The sequence below is a fragment of the Nelumbo nucifera genome, chromosome 1 (assembly GCF_055504915.1).
Source record: "Nelumbo nucifera cultivar China Antique chromosome 1, China Antique-T2T, whole genome shotgun sequence".
Lineage (NCBI taxonomy): Eukaryota > Viridiplantae > Streptophyta > Magnoliopsida > Proteales > Nelumbonaceae > Nelumbo > Nelumbo nucifera.
The window spans coordinates 89,918,242-89,942,836 of record NC_142649.1 but is presented as its reverse complement, the minus strand read 5'-3'; the positions used below and the strand labels follow the sequence as shown (position 1 = coordinate 89,942,836).

At 38.1% G+C, this 24,595-nt stretch overlaps 1 protein-coding gene and 1 pseudogene across 1 annotated transcript; one reads left to right on the top strand and one right to left on the bottom strand.

The window, feature by feature from the left end:
* Positions 1–11,456: 11,456 nt before the first annotated feature.
* Positions 11,457–13,912, bottom strand: LOC104588873 (G-type lectin S-receptor-like serine/threonine-protein kinase LECRK3; annotated as a pseudogene).
* A 3,692-nt stretch (positions 13,913–17,604) lies between these two features.
* On the top strand, positions 17,605–21,076 carry LOC148803543 (uncharacterized). Its single transcript, XM_088896631.1, has 4 exons — positions 17,605–18,341; positions 18,489–18,690; positions 18,883–18,926; positions 19,828–21,076. Exons 1-4 carry the CDS (start codon positions 17,605–17,607, stop codon positions 21,074–21,076), a joined length of 2,232 nt encoding a protein of 743 aa, XP_088752757.1.
* Positions 21,077–24,595: the final 3,519 nt, after the last annotated feature.

Here is a 24,595-nt window from a genome sequence, read left to right as displayed (position 1 = left end):
AATTGCCAATAAATGTCATTATTAAATTTAAAAAATGGCATTTGAAACTGCCACTAAGGATGAATAAAATGCCACTAAAAATAACTTTTATGGGCGTTTATATAAGTACCACTAAAATTTGGATAAACGCCGAATAAATGCCACTAAAACTTTTACCGACTCAGGTATCGGTGGCATAATTTAAAAACGCCGCAATAGCCTTTAGTGGCATTTACCAATCGAATAAACGCCACTAAAACTTTCTTGTAGTGCATGTAGCTACAAAATTTGCTCGTCACACTGACACATCAGCATAGACAATAACATTTGTAGTATTATGTTAATCAACTAGGAAAGGTAAACTTCTAGATTGGCCACGCTCAAATATCAACGATGCTGTGAACATTAGTTGCACCTTGCAAACAATGGACCTTCTTTCACTTTAAACAGAACCGATGAATCCATTCTAAAATTATACATATATAAATGTATCTATGCAAACATACATACATATATTTATGTATGTATATATATATATATGCAAAATATCTATACAAATATTGTATATAAAATATGTAAATATGTATGTATATATGTAAATATGTATGCAACATTTACACACACACACACACATATATATATATATATATATATAGTTAGACTGATCTTGGGTGGGTTCAGTTAGGCCCGAGTTTGGCCCGAAAAATAAAAAAGCCCGACTTCTTGGGCCTGATCCCAGCCCAAGGATTGAAAATGCAAGCCCAACCCATGTAAAATCAGGCTGGGCCAGTTCGGGCTCGGGATAGGCCTGCCCAAGTTGCACCCCTAAGGACATCGCCTAGTATGGAGTAAGTGCTGGTGGACGTGCAAGAGCATTCTAGGAAACCGATTATTTTGTTACTCATCTCTGGAGCCCAACTGTGCAAACATTTGTCCCTTCTTTTAGGGTTTGGCATAGGTTGAAAACAGCTCTAGAGCGCAAGAGGGCTAAGGTAAGGAAATTGGTTGCCCGAATCCTTTTGAAAATCTTGGATAGTTCAAGAACATTCAGTAATAAGGGCGGAAAGAAGTTTAGTCATAGTAGTCTGAAGAAGAAAGTTCAAGTTGCCCTCACTCATAAGTCGTAAAGAAGAGAAAAAGAAAGGTTAAAGAAATTGTTATTCTAGCTTGAACACCAGGTGCAATACGGTACTTGCGGCCAATTTCCCCTGCTGTTGATGCTTCCACAGAGGTAGTTCAGATTTTTCTAATGATGTTGATTTGGTCACTACTACCTTGCCACTTTACAAAGAGAGGGGGTGGAAGAGGATGTCCAGATGGCAAAGATACTAGGCGTATATTTGTCTGTGTCAGGGGTGGAGCTAGGTGATGGCGGATGTCCCCCCCTATGCATTTAAAATCCTCACAATTTCTACTTACATGTCACTTATATTTTGGTCCATTTGCTCATGTTTATTAGCTTTTGGCCCCCAATCAATGTTTATTAGTTTTTGACCCCTTCAACAAAAAATCCTGGTTCCGCCCGTTTCTGTGTGTGGGGTGGGGAGAAAGGGGAGGGGGAGGACAAATAGGGGCTTGAAGAACTTTCTTAAGGCTCGAGGAAGAGAAACCTGTTCCAGATTGTCTAAATGACTCTTGGTACAACTTTCTTGAGATGTTATTTAGAAGCAGAAGAGCTTGTGAATGAGCTTAGCTTGAATCTTAGTTTTGGCCCAAGTGGTTCTAAAAAGTGTCAAGGGAAGAACTAGAGGTGAAAGGGGAAAAAGGTGCTAAATCCTTGGACAATTAGTCCCTCGCTTATTCAGCCCAAATCCAATTAGAACCTTAGCAAAAACAATCCCATTACCAAATTAGCTTTGGTTGAATGAATTGAATTGTTTTTGTTGGGCCAAATTATACGTCCAACACATGCCACGAAAGTCATGGCTGGATAAATTTATTTAATGGGCTTGTGGTGTTGGAATGCTAAACGGGCCGGCCCACTAGTTTTCTTGTTCTTTTGTGGATTGATACACATCATATCCATAACATTTTAGATCATTGAATGATCTCCTCTTTCTTGATAACCGGGTCCCTTGATCCCTCTCTCAAGATGAGCCCCACACTTCACCCACCGGACCAGTTTGATCTCTGACTTTGATAGTTAATGGGGGCCTTTTTGCTGGTTAACCCTAACCCTTGACTTTTGGGATTAAGTTGGAATCAAGTCCCAACAACTGGTCACAACAGTCTTTGCTACTGTATGTTGGAAACATCTCGTCATGAAGGACAAGGGACGGGTGGAGCCAGGGGGTGGCGGAGGGGAGCCATGCCCCCCATCCATGTTTTCTAAGTTTTGACCCCCTCGATAAAAAATCCTAGCTCCGCCCTTGACAAGGAAGATGTTCCTGATGCACGGCTGTTGTGACCTTGACAAGGAAGATGTTCCTGATGCACGGCTGTTGTGACTGATTGTTAGGACCTTTATTGGGACTAGATCAGGTCTACATTAGGACACCAATGAACTTAAGTTGTTGTGCAAGCGTTGCTGAATTCACATCTAATTAACAAAAAGTAAGGGAAAAGAAAAGAAAAAGGTCTGTCCATGCATGTTCTCAAGTGCGTGGCAAGAACGAAATAGGAAGAAATTAACCATTTTAAAATGTGTCCATATTAGGTTAATATATCAAGCTTATATGTTTGAACAATCTATATCGAGTCTATAGATCCAGAACCAGGGCCTTTGTCAAGTTGATATATACAATGTAAGCAGTAGACCTTCCTACCCACCCTCCTACGGTCCTACCTACCATATAATAATATATGGGAAAAAAGGTCCTTGTTGGTATAATAATCATCAACCGTTCATCTAATTTAACGATCCTTGAAGGAAAATTATATTGTGGAAGATACAACTTAACTATCAAGAATCATCAATAGAATATTTGGCTTCAAAAAGAAAAAGGAATCAATAGAATACCATGTTTGTACATTCAAAAATAGAAAGATTCTATGTTACACTTTTATATGTTGCTGTATTTCAAAGACAATCACTGAATTAATGCCTCCATGAACTTATAATAATTGATAAATAATGTTGTTTTCTAGGAAATTAGGACACCAAGTAACATAAATTGCTGTTAATTCCTGGATTATGCGCTTGGAGTATTGTCGAATTCACCTCTAGGCTCTAACAAAAAGTAATAATGGGAAAAAAACAAAATAAAAGTAAAACTTAGCCAAGAAAGCAATTAGGAGCACAATCAGCAAAATTACACCAATCTTTAATCACTAATTAATTAGCTAAAATTCATTATTTATTAATGAAGGGACGGGAGATCCATCATATGGATGGCCAAACTATGCAGGGTGGTTGGGAAAAATTTTAAAAATTTTATTTCTCCTATCCGGGAATCGTATTCCCAGATTTAGAAAACTGCATTTCAAGGTTCGTTCTTGAAACAAACCGGATTAAATCTGAAACCAAAAGGAAGCAAGTAGGGATGTACCTGATACGGAATAACAGTAACTCCCAACGTAGGTGTTCACACCCAAAGAGGTGACAAAAACCCGTCTCCACTGAAGATGACACAATGTATGATGAGGCATAATCAGCAATGTGGTTCTTCAGCAAGAATCATGCAAGGGGCTGATGAGCACGACTTTAGATTGTTTCTTCTAGCAAGAAACAATATCAAGAACTATTCTTGATCAGATCCAAGACTAGAAATTGAACTAGGTAGGGGCGGCAAGAACTGGAGGACAATTCTGCATATTGCTAAGTGCATAAACTGGTGAATTCGCCCCCTATTTATAGCCTTCTTTGGACCAGCTTCCTAATCCAATTAGGAAAGATTTTCTTGATCCAAATCTGATATTTGGATTTGAACTCTTAAATAGATAAGACTTATCTTATCCTTCAGCTAATCCTAATCAGATTATAAATCAGAATTCGCCCCCTTTTAATTAACTTACTTAAGCCCAGTTCGAAATGGGCTTTAGGCCCATTTAGTCACATAGCTCACTTTCCGTTTAAATGTTGGCTAGCTTGGCTCTCTTTGTATGGCGTGGGACCCTAGCATTGATCTACATATCAGGCACATGGGTTCAGCCTAGCCTCTGTTATAAGGCGTAGCCGAATTCACTGCTAAACACAATAAACCTCTGATTCCATCAGTATGGGCTTTTAATGGGACCCACATTTATACTAAATGGTCATTGGGTCCAGCCACCTTATGAAGGCCAAAGGACTGTGGGAAGATGCAAGATTAGCCCATCAGGTATTACTCTCAATGGTCTTACACTTAACCTCTCAGCCCATAATGATCAAACACTACCCAACAAGAGAGGACCTCTCCCTCAACTGCAAGGTACAGTGTTGCACTCTTTACTCACATGGATCCCATGAATTAAAACCTTTTTGCAAACATTTTGTAAAACCATAGTATATATGTATCTCTATATAAATATATTTTGCAAAAACAAATATCAACAATTCGAAATCAATTGCCGGTAGTTTAGGTTTCCATCAGAGAGAGTGCATTCCCCGATCATTCACTTTGTCCGACAAAGGGGCTGATCTTGTCACTATGATCACCCACTTAGGTGAATTCTCGAACTGCCCCAACATACCCAGGTTTTGGCCCCTTCTAAGGATCTCACTGATTGGCATATCAAAGACAGCTCAATCCGACACCTAGTGCAGTACCATAATCGAGTCTAGGGGTTAGGTGTAACATTCTAGTTTTTCCCATCTGTCTCCAAGGTCTAGGGCAATACTAGAATTTGGTCCAATTCAGGGTTTCAAGAAAACCCACACTGCTTGTACCTCAGGTCTCACTCTGGCAGCTGAGACAAGCCACCCCAACCCACTTGGCAGTACATCAGTGTCAGCCTTGGTAGGATAAATCTCCCCAGTTTCATCCAACAGCCGTGAAAATTCTAAACTAACACGAGTCTCATAAGTGTCCAATTTAAGGTTATTACACAGAAACACACTAAAATAACATGAATCAATTATGCATTTTATTCATTTACAATAAATGTTAATAAGTACATCAATCTAATTAGAGCTAAGGGCATAACTATCTAACAAATCCCACTTGCACTTAGGTTCAATCGGGTACAAGCCGGAGTTTCATACTTTCCACGTGTTTCTCAAACACTTTCTATGTCAGTGGCTTAGTTAATGGGTTTGATACATTCTCCGTTGATGCTACCTGATGAATTTGGACGTCCCCTCTACCAACAATCTCTCGTAGTACATGGTACTTCCTCTCGATGTGCTTTGACTTCGAGTGGGCTTGTGGCTCCTTAGCCTAAGCAATGACTCCAGTGTTGTCACGCAACAGTGGAATGGGTGATGTGCTGGATGGAACTATTCCTAATTTTTGAATGAACTTCTTCAACCAAATGGCTTCCTTGGAATCTTCACTTGCGGCAATGTATTCGGCCTCGGTTGTGGAATCTGTAGTGGACCTTTGTTTGCTGCTCTTCCAACTAACTACATAGGACCTCATAGTAAAGATGTAACCAGATGTACACTTTCTATTATCTGAGTCTGAATGGAAATCGACATCAATATACCCATGGATCTGTAGTGAACTACCATCGAATACAAGACAAAACTCTTTTGTCATTCGAAAGTACTTGAGTATGTTTTTCACAGCTGTTTAGTGCTCCTAACCTGTGTTAGATTGAAACCTATTTACCACACTCATTTCTTGGAGTTCTCCATACTATATCTTTTGACAATCTTGTCAATGTAAGTAAACTGGGATAATCCTATTATCCTCTTCGATCTATCTCTATATAGTCAAAGACCCAAGATGTAGGAGGATTCTTCAAGACCTTTCAATGTCAAATTGTTTGACAGTAGAGTCCTCCTAGAAGCTTGCTTATGTCCATATATGGATCGATTAAGTTTACACATCATGTGTTCCTAACCTGCAACTATGAAACCTTGCGGTTGCTGCATATAGATATCTTCAATGAGATCTCCATTCAGGAATGCGGTTTTGACATCTATTTGCTAAATCTCATAATCATGGTATACTGTTACAGCTAGCAGAATCCTAATAGACTTAAGCATGTCCACTGGCGAAAAGGTTTCCTCATAGTCGATTCCCTCTTTTTGAGTGTACCCTTTTGCTACAAGACGAGCTTTATAGGTCTCAATGTTTCCATCTAGGTCCTTCTTCCTCTTGTAAATTCACTTGCAGCCAATTGGTTTCACCCCAAGGGGCGGGTCTACAAGAGTCTAGACCTTGTTGGTCTCCATCGAGTCCATCTCGGCTTTAATAGCGTCTACCCACTTCAAGAAATCTATCTCCAACATAAGTTCCGTATAAGCCACGTGATCTTCCTCACTAGTCGTGGCTTCCACCAAGTAACTTTCTTAGTCACAACCGTAATGTATTGGATGCCTGGATACCCGGGTAGACCTTCTAGGTTGGTTATTATCTGGAGCTTATGGGATATCTCCCACTACCCCTAAGCTCTCCTCATCAAGAACAACTTCCTGATGATGATTGTTTAGGATGTAATCTTCTTCAAAGAAATAGGCATTTCGACTGCAAAACACTTTTTGCTCTTTTGGGTCATAGAATAAATATCCTATAGAGCCTTTGGGGTAGCCTACAAATGGGCAGCGGCTGGTCTTGGATTCCAATTTGTTAGCACTTGTTCTTTTAACATATGCTGGACAACCCTAAATCTTCAAGTGTCTTACACTTGGTTTCTTACTGGTCCATAGCTCATTTGTTAGCACTTGGTTTTTTAGGTCAAGTGTGCCTGTAGATCTTTCAGGTTTACTTGTAAATGGCCATTTTGTCATCTTACCCTGAAGGCAAGGTTCGCAGGTTGGAAGATATTCTATAGTTAGAAAATCCAAAGGACTATCCTTTACAAACCTTGTGATATGATCTATGTTAATTTGGCCAAGACGCTAATGCCATAGCCATGTGGGATTAACTATTTCACGTGTTATCTTCTTGGAGATTATTTCCGACGAGGTTTCGGTTATGTTTGTTTCCAAAGAATGATGTAGAACATAGAGACCATTATTGAGTTCTCCATAAGTGAGGAATTTGTTATTCTGTGTGATAGTAATCATATTACTGAATAAAATAGAATAACCATCCAAACACAACTTTGAGACAGAAATCAAATTTCTTCTAAAGTTTAGTACATAAAAGCAATATTTAAGTACAATAATTCATTCTCTGAAAACTAATTCTACAATTCCTATAGCTATAGCTGCAACTGTTGTAGAAGTCCTCAAGTAGAGAGTTACTTCCCCATCACTCAGCCTTCTGCTTGTCTTGAACCCCTGCAATGTGTTACATGCATGAGTAGAAGCCCCGGAGTCAATACACCAGGAAGCAAAAGTGACCAACAAATTGGTCTCTATGACAAAAGATTTGAAATTACCTTATTTCTTGGTCTCTAGGTAATAAGGACAATTCCTTTTCCAGTGGCCGATCTGTTTGCAAAAGTGACAAACATCCGATGTCTTATCATTCTTTTGTTTTTTAGGCTTGCTACCCTTATTTTGAGGCTTCATTTTTGCATTTTGCTTTTTCTTGCCCGAATTGCCACCTTCAATAAGCATGTCTATCAGCTTATCCTTCTTTATCAGTTCTTCAGCCCTCTACAACATATTGCCGAGTTCCTAAAAGCTAACATTTAGCTTGTTTATGTTGTAGTTCATGATGAACTAATTGAAGGAGGGAGGCAGGGAATTTAAGATGGCATCAATTTTAGCATCATGATCAAGCCCTGAACCGAGAGCCTCAATTTCATTAATATAACCCATCATCTTTAGACAATGGTCATGAACCTATTGACTCTTAGTCAATTTTGTGGTCATAAATAATTTTAAGACCTTCTGTCGAGTAGAACAATTCTGCTCTTCATACATGGTCCTTAGACTATCCAAGATATCCTTGGACACTCCGACGTGATCGAATTGTCTCTGTATAGGATCGTCTAAGGAGGCTATGATATAACACCGAGCAAGAGAATTTTTTTCTTTCCATTCTTGATACTCTCTCCTACGGGCCTTAGAAGTCCTATCACCCAAATGATCCAGAGCAGGGTTTTTAGCAACATTGTCCAATTTCTCGGACGTTAATACCAACATAAAGTTACGGAACCAATCAGCATAATTTGGGTCCTTAAGCTTGTTGTCGTCCAACAATTTGGCGAACTGTTCATTTGTCATTTCTGATAAAGGCAAAGCAGATTATTAGTCCACAACCTAAATTGATTCATGTTAATTACATAGAAATGACTTTTAATCTATGTTCCATTTCCATTTATTCATCTCTGAGATTTCCCTCTCATTTCAGTGACGAAGATTGCGGTTATGTCTCTGGAAATGTGGGAAATCACATACAGTGCATGGGGCCAACTATTTCAGCTGCATAACCCCACCACCTTCTGTGAAGGATCATATCCACTCATCTTATGAACTTTCCCTTTGGCCTCAATCAAACAAGGTTCATTGCCATTTTAGGTTAAACCTTTCTATCTAGTAAGTGCTTACCCATCATATTTGTGAACGCTAAGGTACCGTGAAAGAGTCTTCCATTTTAGGATAGGCCCCTCCTACATCGGTCTATGACGCCCCTATCATCTTATGAAACAATCAAACAGACTCACCAGCAAATGGATAGCCCAATTTTATGGTGCATCTCCTCGTTACTAATAAGCCCATCTTCAAGCTAATGATAGAAGGCCTTTAGAGAGATCATCATATGAATATCTCTATCACATACACTTATATTTTGCTGGAGGGAACAAGTAATTATGCCCTAGTTCTTATTTAGGTCAAACCAAAGTGGCTCTCTCTGGCTTTCTCAAAGTCAGATTTAGATAGGCCCTTAACAGGTTAGGGTTCCACATGGTACTTCTTGGGGAGGAAGTTGATGTGGGGCCCATCAAGAAGGGAGATCATCCAATGATCTTAAGGACACCATGGCAATGATGTGCATTTAGCCATGGTGTGCAAAAGAATCACTATCGAATGAACATGGGATAGCAATTATGATGAAAATGGGCTAAAGCAGTTTTAATTCACTAAAACTGGGTTTTATAGGGGTGGGCCTAATTGCATCTTGTGATGGGCCGTCAAACCCCTAGCCCATAACTGAATTTGGGTCAGAAAACTAACCCCATCGAACCATGGGTTCAGTCTAATCAGATTGGACCAAGCCTAGGTCAAATTCAGCCTAGGGTTTGGTGTCCAAAACAATATGCAATTTCAAGAACATGATCTGAAAACTAATTATAGCCGAAAAAGACAATCAAGATCAGCAAGAAAATAAATCAGAGGGTTGTAGTGTGATGTTCTTGGATAATCTACAAACCTATATTACAAAGGTTAATCGTAGGTAGCAAATTCAGCATCTGCAAAATGCAGATTACAGATCTTGTATCTGCGAAATGTCTTCTCCTCCATGTGAACCAACACTTCTTCCAATGTAAAAAGAAATAGAAAACCACAATTTTCTATTAATTACATCAGATCAAATCCTATACATTTTGTCTAAAAATAAAAATAAAAAATTATTTACAGACCAAAATAATAGAATAGAAAAATGCAAGGTGCGCAAATCTTGGCGCCATTAAAGATTTCGTTCTCCATCACACATACAACCCACACATCCACGAAATAATCACAGAACCATTCCATAATTAAATCAGAATAATAAAAATTAACTTTCGGATCATACGCCCCATTACTGAGTACCAATTTCTCAGAAAAACATTAATCTACGCAAATTGGGTAGAACCGATTTTGCCCATTTCCGCAGGTTCAAATCAGGTCTAATTTGGTTCAACAATTAAACCATGGCTCTGATACCATTGAAGGGATGGGAGAAAATTGCATTTTCAAGGTTCGTTCTTGAAACAAATCGGACCAAATCTGAAACCAAAAAGAAGCAAGTAGGGATGTACCTGATGCGGAATAACAGTAATTCTCAAAGTAGGTGTTTACGCCCAAAGAGGTGACCAAAACCCGCCTTCACTAAAGATGACACAACATATGATGAGACGGGATCAGTAATGTAGTTCTTCAGCAAGAACGCTAATTCTTTAGCAAGAACCGCACAAGGGGTCGATGAGCACGACTTTAGATTGTTTCTTCTAGCAACAGACAATATCAAAAACTATTCTTGATCAGATCCAATAATGGAAATCGAACTGGGTAGGGGCGGCAAGAACTAGAGGACAATTCTGCAGATTGTTGAGTGCATAAACCGATGAATTCACCCCTATTTATAGCCTTCTTTGGATCAACTTCCTAATTCAATTCGGAAAGAGTTTCTTGATCCAAATCTGATATTTGGATCTGGACTCTTAAATGGATAAGACTTATCTTATCCTTCAGTTAATCCTAATCAGATTATAAACCAGAAATTGCCCCTTTTAATTAACTTACTTAAGGCCAGTTCGAAATGGACTTTAGGCCCATTTAGTCACATAGCTCACTTTCCCTTTAAATGTTGGCTAGCTTGGCTCTCTTTGTATGGCATAGGACCCTAGCATTGATCTACACATCAGCCACATGGGTTTAGCATAGCCTCTGTTACAAGGCCTAGCCGAATTCACTGCTAAACACAGTGAACCCTCGAGTCCATCAGTATGGGCTTTTAATGGGCCCAACATTTACACTAAATGGTCCTTGGGTCCAGCCACCTTATGAAGGCCCAAGGACTGTGGGCAGATGCAAGATTATCCCATCAGGTATTATCCTCAATGGTCTTACACTTAACCTCTCAGCCCATAATGATCAAACACTGCCCAACAAGAGATGATCTCTCCCTCAAGTGCAAGGTACAGTGTTGCACCCTCCACTCATATGGATCCCGGGAATTAAAACATTTTTGCAAATATTTTGTGAAACCATAATATATATGTATATCTCTATATAAATATATTTTGCAAAAACAAATCTCGACAATTTGAAATCAATTGACGGTAGTTTAGGTTTCAATCAGAGAGAGTGCATTCCCCGATCATTCACTTTGTCCGACAAATGGGCTGATCCTGTCAATATGACCACCCACTCAGGTGAATTCTCGAACTACCCCAACATACCCAGGTATTGACTCCTTCTAAGGATCTCACTGATTGGCATATCAAAGAAGCCCAATCCGACACTTAGCGCAGTACCATAATCGAGTCTAGGGGTTAGGTGTAACATTCCAGTTTTTCCCATATGTCTCCAAAGTTTAGGGCAATACTGGAATTTGATATAGTTTAGGGTTTCAAGAAAACCCACATTGCTTGTACCTCAAGTCTCACCCTGGCAGTTGAGACAAGCCACCCCAACCCACTTGGCGGTACATTAGTGTCTGCCTTGGCAGGATAAATCTCACTAGATTCATCCAACGGCTGTGAAAATTCTAAACTAACACGAGTCTCATAAGTGTCCAGTTTAAGGTTATTACACAAAAACACACCAAAATAACATGAATCAATTATGCACTTTATTCATTTACATTAAATGTTAATTAATCTATTCATATGCAGTACTTAGAGAAGGACCAGGGGGAACTGGTACCTCTGCATTCCCTTCCAAAATCATGACCACCTTCTTCATGGACGGACTAACTGATGGCTCATCTTGGATGCACCAAAGTCCCACCTAAACCATCCTCTCTAACATTCTTGTGTCCACCACTTCGTCACCCACCAGATTCCCTACCTTTCCAATACGAAAGACTCGTAAACCCAATCCACAAGAACAACTTGATCCTCAGGAAGATTCACGTCGACACTCCTTCGGCAGCAGACTACCTCCAGCAGCACAATCCCGAAGCTGTAGACGTCCACCTTCGCTGTTATAGGCACATTTCGATGCCACTCTGGTGCCACGTAGCCCCTTGTCCCCCTGATTCCTGTGAATGTCCCTGTTTGATCTTGTTTCAACAGTCTTGCCAATCCAAAGTCAGCAATCTTAGGGCATTGTTGGTCGCCCATGAGTATGTTTTGTGGCTTTATGTCGCAGTGGATAATCTGAGTCTCGCATTCTTCGTGTAGATACAGGATCCCTTTGGCTATATTTGAAGCAATTCCCACTCTTTCGTCCCAAGTTGGTTGGCTTTCAGATTTGAACAGAAAGTCTGCAAGTGATCCATTGCTCATGTACTCGTAAACCAGAAGCCTATTAAGACCTTCATTGCAGTAACACAGCAATCGGACTAGGTTTATGTGATGGGTTCTACCAATAACTCTCATCTCAGTTCGAAACTCACGTTCTCCTTCATCTATCACTTTATGCAATCTCTTGACTGCAACGTCCTGACCATTGGGTAAAACTCCTTTGAACACAGTGCCGCAGGATCCTTTACCCAACTCTTGATTGAAACCTGCCGTGATTTCTTCGAGCTCACCATAAGTAAATGACCGGAGTGCGATGTCCTCGTTTTGTTCTCTGATAATTCTTTGATCCGTCATCTTTTTGTATGACGAAAAGCGATTCCTTTGAATAAGAATTGCAAAGAATGCTATAACCATAAACGCACAACCAATAACTCCAATAATGATAAATAAAACATCCCTTTTGAGCTCCTTGCCTGCTGCGCCTGCGGTGGAATTTACGCTCGTTTGGCCCCCAGAAACCACCACCTTGACAAGAGTTTTTGCCGGATTCCTGTCTTTTCCGTTTCCATTTTTTCTCCCATATCTCATGGGAAGCTTCTGCTTGCTGCACAATTGATCTTTAAACAGGGCAACTTCGCAGTAACAGTCATGTAAGCAAGCATTTGCGCAATCTTCTTCTGTCGTGGGCTATAATGTGTTATATGTGTTGTTTTCCCAATCGATGCTATCCATTGAACTCACTGTGAATTCCATCCGTTGTTTACTGTTTCTACAATCTACTGCGCTAAAAGTTCTCTGACAGCACAAGATGGGTTGGGTCTGGTCAATGAACTCAAATCCAGGAACATAATTGCAAACATAATCAGGATCGTTCAGGACACAATACCCATTTAGACTGAACATGCCTGTAGGACAGCTAAAAGTCTGTAGCCGCATCTGTGTCGACCAATTGCCACTCTGATTCAAAACATACAACCGGAGGATCCCGTCGACATCTATAGTCCATCGGCAGGAGACTATTCCGTTGTTGTGACACCGAAACCCACCGCTATACAGAGTCATTATATTCGCACCGGTGGTGATATTTTGCAAGTAGAGGCTACCATCATCGGTAAAATTCAACGTCGTCGCGTTGTCTTGACGGCAGCATGTATCGGAAGCATAATATGAAGTCGACGCTCTTTCATCTCCAGTCAGATACTGCACAAGGTTTCCGTCTGACTGCATTCTAATGTAAAACCTTCCTGTCGAGTGATTGGTTACGGAGATGCTAGAAAATAGTTTTCCCTCCACCACAAGAGACCGGCCTGGAAAAAGGGTGTCTGTTGGGAAATCAAAACTTTGCCATAATAGGACATTTCCACGAGAATTGTAGAGAACGAAATTTCCTGTGTCGAGCATAGATGCCCACGAAGCGGATTGAGAGGTTTCAGCGATGGATTTGGGTTGGGGTGCTGTGGTTTGCGGGACCAGCTTTCCGTCACTGGTCAATACCAACCTAGCATCCTGTTGCAGTGGTGGGTCGTCTCGATTTGCTATCCAAACCACTGTTTCTGTAGGGGCTCCGGCGAACCAAATGCTAACGGCGTAGCCATTGGCATATTGATAAAACCCAAATGCAAAGTTGCCGGACGGGGATAGCCAGGACGAGTTGGTGGTGGGGGAGAGAGAGGAACCTAAGTTGATTTTGGATGATGTTGGTTGAGCAGCTGTTAGAGTGGAAAAGAACAGAAATAGGAAAAGCACAAATATAGCAGCAGCCATGATAGAAGTACAATTCAGTTCTTGTGCAGCCGGAATATACATAGAGTTTGTGGAAATTGGTAGAGACCTTCCACCAGTTTCCCTTTGCGCGTTGAACGGTTGGACAAAGAGCATTACTTTATTTTTATTTTATGAAAACAGCAGTAGCTCATATTAAAAAGATTAATATTAAAAATTTCACACCAGCCCATTTGATCCACACATAACCCATCCATTTATCGGCAGGTCAATATGGATCAAGTAATCAATTAGGGTCAGCGTGGGTTAGGTGGCACAGGTCAGTATGGGTTGAGTCTACTCGCTAAATCTCAAAAGTACAATAGTTGAATAGCGCACACACATCTCATTATAAATCTAAACCACTATGTCTGATTATAAATAAAATAAAATAGATTTTATTAACTTTCACGTTCAAATGCAATTTTACACGAAAACACTTTTACGAAAGCAATATTATAAAATAATTTTATAAAAATTACTTTTACGAAAACACTTTTATGAAAGTATTTTTACAAAAGTATTTTTCTACAAAAGTACTTTTATAAAAGTACTTTTACATGAAAGCATTTTTATAGAAGTGCTTTTACAAAAGAACTTTCACACAAAAGCACTTTATGAAAGTTTTTTTACGAAAACATTTTTATAAAAGTACTTTTATAAAAGCAGTTTTATAAAAGTATTTTTACACGAAAGCACTTTTATAAAAGTACTTTTGTGAAAGCATAAAAGCACTTTTATAACTTTTATGGAATTACTTTTATAAAAGTACTTTTACAGAAGCACTTTTATAAAAGTTATGCATTTTTGCATTTTCTGCAATTTTCTACATTTTCTATAATTTTTTGGTATTTCTTTGCATTTTCTACAATTTTTTGTGCTTTTCTGCATATTTTCTGCATTTTCTAGTGTTTTCATGCATTTCCTACAATTTTCTAGTATTTTTCTACATTTTTCATAATTTTTTTGGTATTTTCTATATTTTTCTGAACTTTCTGCATTTTTTTGCATTTTCTGCTATTTTCTTTATTTATCTATAAATTTTGCATTTTTGGGTATACGGGTTGACCTGACCCATTTTTTGTCACGTGGTAGTCTTGAGAGAGATCTCTCAAAAATGTTTTTTGGGATATATGGGTCAACCCAACCCATTTTTGTCATGTGGCAATCTTAAACGAGATGATTTTCTCAAAATATTTTTTTTCGGGTATACGTGTCAACCCAGCCCAGTTCTTTCATGTGGCATCCTTGAGAGAGATTATTCTCTCAAAAATTGTTATTTTCGAGTATATGGGTTGCCCCGACCCATTTATGTGGCATTGCAGTCTTGAGAGTTATTACTCTCAAAAATTTGTTATTTTCACTATACGGGTCAACCCGACCCGTTTCTGTCATGTGACAACCTTGAGAAATGTTCCTCTTAAAAATTATTATTTCGGGTATGTGGTTCGTCTTGACCCATTTTTGTATTTATAGGTGAGGATAGGTAGGTCAATATGGGTGAGGGTGATTAAAAGTCAATATGGATGAGTCAAGTGGGTCAATATGGATGAATCAGGTTGAGAGTGAATTATGACTCTTTAACAAGGATTGATGATGGGTCATGATGAATTGATGAATCAATTTAGATGAATTGGTATTCAACCCTTACCCTATTTAGCCCAATCCACTCATTTGCCACCCCTGCCACATAAAATTAATGCAGTGTAAGCATTGGTATTATTACTTACTAGGGTGGTTCAAAATTAATTGTACTTTCATTTGTCTCGTTATTTTAAATGTACGTATTTATTATTAATGTTTTTTTGTTGATTAAGGCCATTTAAATAAAGTTTGTATAAGAGGCCATTTAAATAGAGGGAACTCTCTCTATCTTTCCTCTGCAATTAGAATCTTTTCTTACTCAGCTGAGGCATCAATTGGCCAATCTTGAATTCAAATTATTGATCACAATTCATACAGGCTTCTGTATTGCAGCAATTTCAGCGCCCCTTCTGCCAGACATTGCATTGGGATCCCTAAAATTGTGTTTGGTTTGAAGCCCACCAAGCTCTATCCCACCAAGGTCCGTGCCATTGGCTCCGTGAAGTCCACCAAGCTCTATCTCATGCGCATTCTGATTGGGTCCACTCTGAACCGCATCATCTTGTAAATGTAGGCTCATGATTGGACTAGTCAAGCGTGTCTGCATCATTTTCCCCCCACTCCCGAGATCATGGTGAAGGTCCGGGCTAAGGGGCCTTGGCTTTAGCCAAAGAAAGTGTATTTAAGATATATATGTATCGGATCGTTTCAATTAACAATCGATCTTTTTAGTTTAATCGAAATAAAAAGCATTACAATTGGAATTGTAAATTGGGCCATGCCACCCACGGGCCCAGCTAATCATTGCAGCACACGAGTAAAAAGAAAAACTTGAATGTGAAAAGAAAAAAAAATCCAAAAACTTTCGAAATGCTTGAATCCAAAAAGCATTTGGATTTTTGGTTTTTTGAAATTACTTACAATACTTGAATGGTTGAATGTGCAAAAAAACAAAATACAAAATAAAGATTGAATGTAATTGTTGGACATTTTGTCTCCTAACTCTCTCGGGACCCATGAGTTAATGGTTATGTTTCACAAAGACTAAAGAATAATTAGTAAATAATAAAGAGTTTAAAAATTAAGAGTAAAGACCGAAAAAATCAAAAACTATTCCACCGCACCACACGCCCGCGCTCTGTGTCTGTCACTCTTCTAGGTTCAACTTTCAAATAAGAAAAAATAAAAGAAAAGAAAACCCAGTAGAAGAAACCCGTGTGTGACTATTGGTTCTGCCATTTTGCAACTTGCATACGAAACCCAGAAGAAAATAAACTATTTCTTTTCTTTTCTTTTCTTTTTCTTTTTTTTGTTGTAAATATATACAAGCATGTTTCGGTCACTATTAGAAGTTAAAACTCCATTGTACTATATATCTTTTGGTTTTGGCATTTTGTTGCTTGTATATAAAACCCAAAAGAAAAGAACTGTTGTTGGATTGGACACTGGTTTTGTCTTTTTCCAGAATGAAACCTCTAGTTTTTTTGTTTTTGATAAATATGAAATCTCTGGTTCGTTGTCTTTTCCAGAATCCAAAACTTATTTGAATTAATAATGCTTATTATTTTATTAATCTCTATGTCTTCACCAAAAGAAATATTAATCTCTGTTTCTAGATAATCTAGACCATAATCAATGGTAGTAATCTTTGTTTCCATACTAGAATCGTTCTCCATGTATTTACCTTTACATGGAGAAATTATCAATTGGTTGGTCTTTTAGTAATCCATAACTCCACATTATGTGATAGCTGCTAACAGTTAAATTTTTATATTTTTTTTTGCAAATTAAATTTTTATATTGACCATATGATAATCAGGTAGGATGGGTCGGGATGGGTTTAGGACGGGACAGATTTGGAAAATTGAGAGAAAATGTTAGATGGGTTTGAGACGGTGCTAGAGATAACTCCACATTGGCCACGTCATCAGCCATGTCATCAGTTAGATAACAACAATAATTTGTTATCTGTGGACTTATCAATCCCAGATAACAATTATCCTGTTATCAACTAATGATAATCATTATCCTGTTGTACTTATCATTTTATGTGTACATTTAAATTTGAATTTCAAACTTTGTATCTTCACCTATATAAACCCCATGTAACCTCTGCAATTTATTCAATGAGAATTCACCACTTTCATTGACTCTCATATGGTATCGGAGCCCTAGAAGACTAACGTCATGTCTACTCAAAGTTCTTTGATCAACTCTCAAGGTGAGTCCTCTTCCAGAAATAATGGATTGGTTACTCTATCCAGTTTCATGAATGTCATCACGGTTCGTCTAGATAGATACAACTATCTCTTATGGTCTATACAAATTCTCCCTACACTCAATGGGTATCGACTCATTGGTTATGTTGATGGATCACTACCATGTCCATCGAAATTCCTCCCTGGCACTAATGATCAACAGATCAACCCCGATTTCATCTCCTGGTATGAACAGGATCAACTCATATTGAGTTGGCTTCTTTCCTCTCTCATAGAGCATGTTCTTGCTCAAGTTGTAGGATGCAAAACTTCCAATGAAGTATGGGACCGGCTCAGCCGTTTATTTTCCTACACTGACAAATCTAGGATCCATGATTTGAAGCTGGAGTTAGCACATATTAAAAAAGGCGATCTATCAATTGCAGATTATATTCAGAAAATTAAAGGGATTTTTTATGCTCCTGCTGCGTCTAATTACTTTATATCAGATTCAGATCTCATTCATTATCTTCTTGGTGGCTTGCCACCAGAATATGACACTTTTGTTATCACGATTACTACTCATTTAGATGATTTGACCATGCCAGATGTGCAAATTTTACTTCTTACTTTTGAGAAGCGCCTAGCCCATCATGCTATTTCTGTTGATTCCCCCTCTGCTAGTGTTGCAAGAAAGAAAGGGGGGAATATTTCTGGCCACTCACAGTAGCATTATTCAAACAAACCTTGGTAGTTCACTTCTTCGGACAACAAGAAACATCCCAACAATGGTTCTAAACGACCCAGTGGTAAGGATACTTCTATTGTTTGTCAGATTTGTGGATATGTTGGACACACTGCTGCCACTTGTAGGAAATATCTGGAGCTTCTAGGGGTGAAGAAATTTTCCAACAAGAATGCCAATGTGGCTTCTCGTACCACCTCTTCTACAAGATCTTCTCGTGGCTCGGTCTGGTATTCGGATTCTAGCGCCACATATCACCTTAATGCAGATCTCAATAATTTGTCCTTACAAAATCCATACAATGGTTCTGAGGAATCACTATTGGTAATGGTATGCATTTACCTATCTCTCACATTGGTTCTTCCACTATTCACACCTCCTCTGGATCCTTTGATTTACATAATATCTTGCATGTACCTCGGATCACTAAGAATCTGTTGTTAGTGAGCCAATTCTGCAAGGATAATGATACAGTGTTTATATTTAATGCTTGTGGTTTTCTTGTAAATGATCAAATGACAGGGAAGACTCTCTTCAGATGACCAATTAAAGATGGCTTATACAAGGTGCAATCCATCACTTCTATCAATCATACAACTTTGATTGGAGAACACACTTCTAAGGATGTTTGGCATTTGCGTTTGGGGCATCCCAGTCATAGGATTACCTCTCACATTATTTCCAAATATGATTTACTTGTTTCAAATAAAAATTTTTCCTTCTATACAGCCTGTCCTAGAAGGAAAGCTCATTATCTTCCTTTTTCTTCTAGTAATTCAATTATTACGAAACCATTAGAGTTGATTTTTTCTGATGTTTAGGGTCCTGCACCCACCACTTCCAGTGAAGAATTTAAATACTATTTATCTTTTGTGGATGCTTTTAGTAAATTTATTTGGATATTTCCTATGTTTGCTAAATCTCAAGTGCCATCCTTATTTCTTTCATTCAAAAATCATGTTGAAAATTTATTGGACTGTAAAATCAAGGTTGTTCAGACTGATGAAGGTACAGAGTATAAGCCTCTAATCGATGCTTTTCATTCTATGGGAATCTTTCATTCTTGTTCCTGTCCTCATACGCACCAACAAAATGGTGTTGCATAATGCGAACATCGTATTATTGTGGAGACAGGCCTAACTCTCATGGCTATGGCTTCTATTCTGCAAAACAGGTGGTATGATACTTTTGAGGCTACGATTTTTCTCATAAATAGATTGCCTACTCCTACTCTTTCCATGGCTTCCCCATGGTTTAAACTATTTGGAACTACTCCTAATTACATGTTTCTTAGGGTTTTTAGTCGCTCATGTTATCCATACCTCAGACCCTACCAGCGTTCTAAACTGGAATTTCGTTTTGATGAATGTGTGTTCATGGGATACAGTCTTCATCATAAAGGCTATAAGTGCCTTCATTTGCCAACTGGTCATTTATATATATCTCGCAATGTTGTTTTTAATGAAGGGCACTTCCCGTTTGTTGCTATCTCTCTCCTGTCTCTGCGTCGCTGATCCTTGGTCCTCCACCACTTCAGCATGCTTCTCACAACCCTACTTCAGCGACAGGTACAGCCCCACCCCCTACTGTGAGTATTACACCTCTTCTTGAACCGCCAGATCCCTCTGTCGCCGCTGATTCCTCTCTTGCAAATGTGCTTCCTACTATCTCCACTCATTCTATGGAGACTCGTTCTAAGCGTTGTGTCTTCAAGCCCAACCCTCGATATGCATTACAAGCTAGCACTCTTAGTGAGACTGAGCCAAGCTGCTATTCTCAGGCTCAAAAAGATCCTTGTTGGGTTCTTTCCATGGCCGACGGATATAAGGCATTAATATCCAACAATACTTGGTCATTGGTTTCTCCTCCTCCCAACAAAAACATCATTGGCAATCGGTGGGTTTACGAGATCAAGCAACGGTCAAACACTACCATTGAACATTTCAAGGCTCAACTCGTTGCCAAGGGGTATACTCAAGAAGCTGGTATCGATTATGATGAAACATTCAGGTCAGTTGTCAAGCCTACCACGATCCGTATTGTTCTTTCACTTGCTCTCTCCTACAACTGGGGTGTTCATCAACTGGATGTAAGTAATGCTTTTTTACATAGTATTTTGATTGATGAGGTGTACATGAAGCAGCCCATTGAGTTCGTTGATCCCTGGAACCCTTCCTATGTTTGCCTGCTTAATCGCAGTTTGTATGGCCTCAAACAAGCCCCATGGGCTTGGTTCACTAGACTTCGAGATTATCTTCTCACCTTGGGCTTCATTGAATCCTGGGCTGATTCCTCTCTTTTTCTTCGGCGTACCAAAGGGGAGACTCTTATTCTCATAGTTTATGTCAACGACATTCTGATTATAGGCTCCAATTCTGCTTCTATTTCATTTCTCATTGCTGATTTATCATCTCAATTCGCCTTGAGGGATCTTGGCCCCGCACACTACTTCTTGGGAGTTGAGTTGACTCACTCTTCTTCTGGTATTCATTTGTTACAGCATAAGTATATATCAGATTTGTTAATACATGCTCATATGCATGAAGCCAAACCATCCCCTACCTCGATGTCTGCCAGCACTAGGCTTGACTCCTCACAGGGTGAATCTCTCTCTGATCCTTCTTTCTATAGGAGCATTATTGGTGCACTCCAATATGTGACATTAACTCGGCCAGACATTTGTTTTTTCTGTAAACAAAGTCTGTTAGTTTCTTAAATCTCCCACCACCGTTCACTGGGCAGCAGTCAAGCGCATACTTCACTATCTAAAGGGTACTATCACACATGGACTCTCTCTTCTTCCATCCAAAACTCTCACTCTCACTACCTTTGTTGATTCTGATTGGGAAAGCTGCCCTGTTGATAGGCAGTCTTAAAGTGGTTATTCTATATTTTTGGGCCCCAATCTTGTGTGTTGGAGCTCGAAGAAGCAATCCACTATCTCTAGGTCCAGTACGGAAGCAGAGTATCGGTGCCTTGAACTTGAGTGCTAAATCCTTAGCCTACAATCCTCATCATGGTCATGCAATGATGTGCATTTCATTATGGTCATGCAAAACACATCGAACTTGATGTGCATTTCATTAGAGACTTGGTTGCCAAGAAACTGCTCTCCATCCATTACGTGCCCAACAGTGATCATTTCACTAACTTGCTTACTAAATCGCTTTCCTCCACACAGTTCCTTCATCTCAAGAGCAAGCTGACCATTGGTCCACCCCTGTCCAGCTTGAGGGGGGATGCTAGAGATAACTCCACACTGGCCAAATCATCAGTTAGATAAGAACAATAATTTGTTATCTGTGTGGACTTATCAATCCCAGAGAACAATTATCCTGTTATCAACTTATGAAAATCATTATCTTGTTGTACTTATCATTTTATCTATACATTAAAATTTGAATTTCAAGCTCTGTATCTTCACCTATATAAACTCATGTAACCTCTGCAATTTATTCAATGAGAATTCGCCACTTTCATTGGCTCTCGTAGACGGGTTTGGGATCAAGGGTACATATGCGGGTTCGAGAACCGGTAAGGCAATTTGCACGGGTACCCATTGCCATTCCTATATGAGTATGGGTATCGGGGATGCATCTCTCTCTCTGTCTCTCTCTCTCTCTCTCTCTGTCTCTCTCTCTCCCTCTCTCTCTCTCTCATGCATGAACTAGTCTCATGATCTAATTAATTAAATAATAGCTAATCATTTTATTAATTAATTAGTTAATTACTTTTCCATAATCATTTTCTATTGTATTAATTTTCCATATATTCACTTGATGTAAACTTATCTATTTATGTATTTTTAATAAGATTCTTAACTACCATACTTGTTTTTTGTTTAATATGATGCTATCGATTTTTTTAGTAATTTGTCTGTCTTTGCATTTTTGTCTATTTTTATATTTTTAATTAATATATGACTTATGATTTCATGTGCCAAGAGTATTGAATTGTTGATGTAGAGTCAATACTTTTTTATATACAATTAATATACATTAATGCTATGCTAATTGTTTCTTTGAATTACGTATATTACTGTGTATAAATTTAGAATTCAAATAATATGGCATAAACATATCCAAGGAAGCCTTTTAATTTTTTTCTTAAACATTATACTTATTTTTTATTAAATAATTTTTCTAATCAAATGAACAGAATATTGGATTAATAAAAATTAAACTAATACACTAATTTACCACATTGTGCCATTACATGCAACCAAAGACCTTCTAATTTGGTCTGAATGACAGAAATCCTTAATTCCCTCAACTAGGTATATAGTAGTATATGTATTGGATTTGGAGTTAACTCATTTTCCAGAAAATAAATTTGTTCCAACTTTTCCATATATGCATCATTTTATCACATTATATGGGAAAACCTACAATGCTAGAAAGACATGATACATGAAGGGCTTTGACCAATCAAACCCCTTTGTGAATTTTGATAAATACCACCTTATTGGTTACCACTTTTATGATATTGGTTGATTTTTTTTTCCAATATTATGTCTTCCTAGTATGAGAGTTGAGCCCATATTATATATAATACATCATATAATGTAAACTTTCATTTTATTAATTTTCTATATATTCACTTAATGTAAATTTTAATCATTTTTTATATTGTTGAAAATATTGTTAATTACCGCACTTAGTTTTTTGTTTCATATGATGAATATATAATATCAAAAACATAGTAAATATTTTTAATAAATTGTTTACTTTTTTCATTTTTATCTATTTTTGTATTATTATTATATGACTTATGATGTCGTGGTTCAAGATGATTGAGTTGTTAATGGAGACTCAATACTATCTTATACACAACTAATATACATTAAAACTTATTTTACTATGTATAATTTTAGAATTCAAAAAATATGAAATAGATATATCCATGAATCCTCTTTTATTTTTTTACTTGTTCCCTCATGCATTATCATGCCAAGAAGACATGGTTCCATGAATTTTGATAATTACCACCTGATTGATTACCTCTTTTATGACCACTAATTGATTTAAGTTTTTCTAGTATCATGTCTTTACCATATTATAGTCAAACCATAATATACATAGTACATCCTTTAATGTAATCATCATCATCATTATCCCAAGTATATATATAGCATTTACGGCTTTGGTAATCCCTATACTTTGTGAAAAGGCCATATTTGCCCTTCTACAATTGTAGGGGCCAATTTAGACCTCAGACTTCAAGAAAAAGGCATGCGTTAACCCCAAAATGTACAGTGCTAATGACATCATTCACAACCCATTAAATAATGAATAAAATAATAGGAAATGCTGGATGTGGTACTATTAAATTCAAAAAAACCGAATAATTGCAAGTAGGTTCCATTGAATAACATAAAAACAATTTAAATTATAAATTAATAAATGTCAGAAATAATATATAGGTTGGTTCCACTTGAAATTTCCTCTTTTAATAAAAATAATCGATGGATCCCACTTAAATTTATAGGTGGGTCCCACTTGAAATTTTCTCTTTTAAGAGAACTAATAAGTGGGTTCCACTTGAAATTGGAATCTACTGATTATTTTTTATTAAAAAAGGAAATTTCAAATGAGACCTAACTATATTTTATTTCTAACATTTATTAATTTATAATTTAAATGGTTTTTATTTTTTTCATGGATCCCACTTGCACTTTTTCAATTTTTTAAATTTAATAATGCCACACCGGCATTTCTTATTATTTTATTCATTATATAATGGATTGTAAAGGGCATCACTAACATTGTGTACTTTGGGATTAACAGTTCCTCTCATTCAACAAATAGAGTTTTTCGTTGTTGTCAAGATTCAAAGTATAATTCTTCTTCCCACTGCCCCATGTATTAGAAGACCAATAAGAATTCTCTTTCCCGTAAGCAGGTTTCCGCCGTCCTGCATCCTGAGAACAAACTTTCCAGTTGTGTGCTTTGATTCGGAGACTCTAGATTTCAGTTTCACCTCCGTCAACAAAGGTTGGCCTAGCAAAAGGGTGTTTGTTGGAGAAGGAAAGCTCTCCCACATGATATTCCCATTAGAATCATAAAGAACAAAATTGTCGGTGTCGAGCATGGAAGCTGAAGAAGCAGACTGGGAGCTAATATATTTGGCTAGACCTTTCTTGGACTATAGGCTGAGGTTGTAATCGCTTGTCCATAGCAGCGTAGCACTTGCTGGTAGCGGTGGATCATCTCTGAATGCAGTCCACGCAATCATG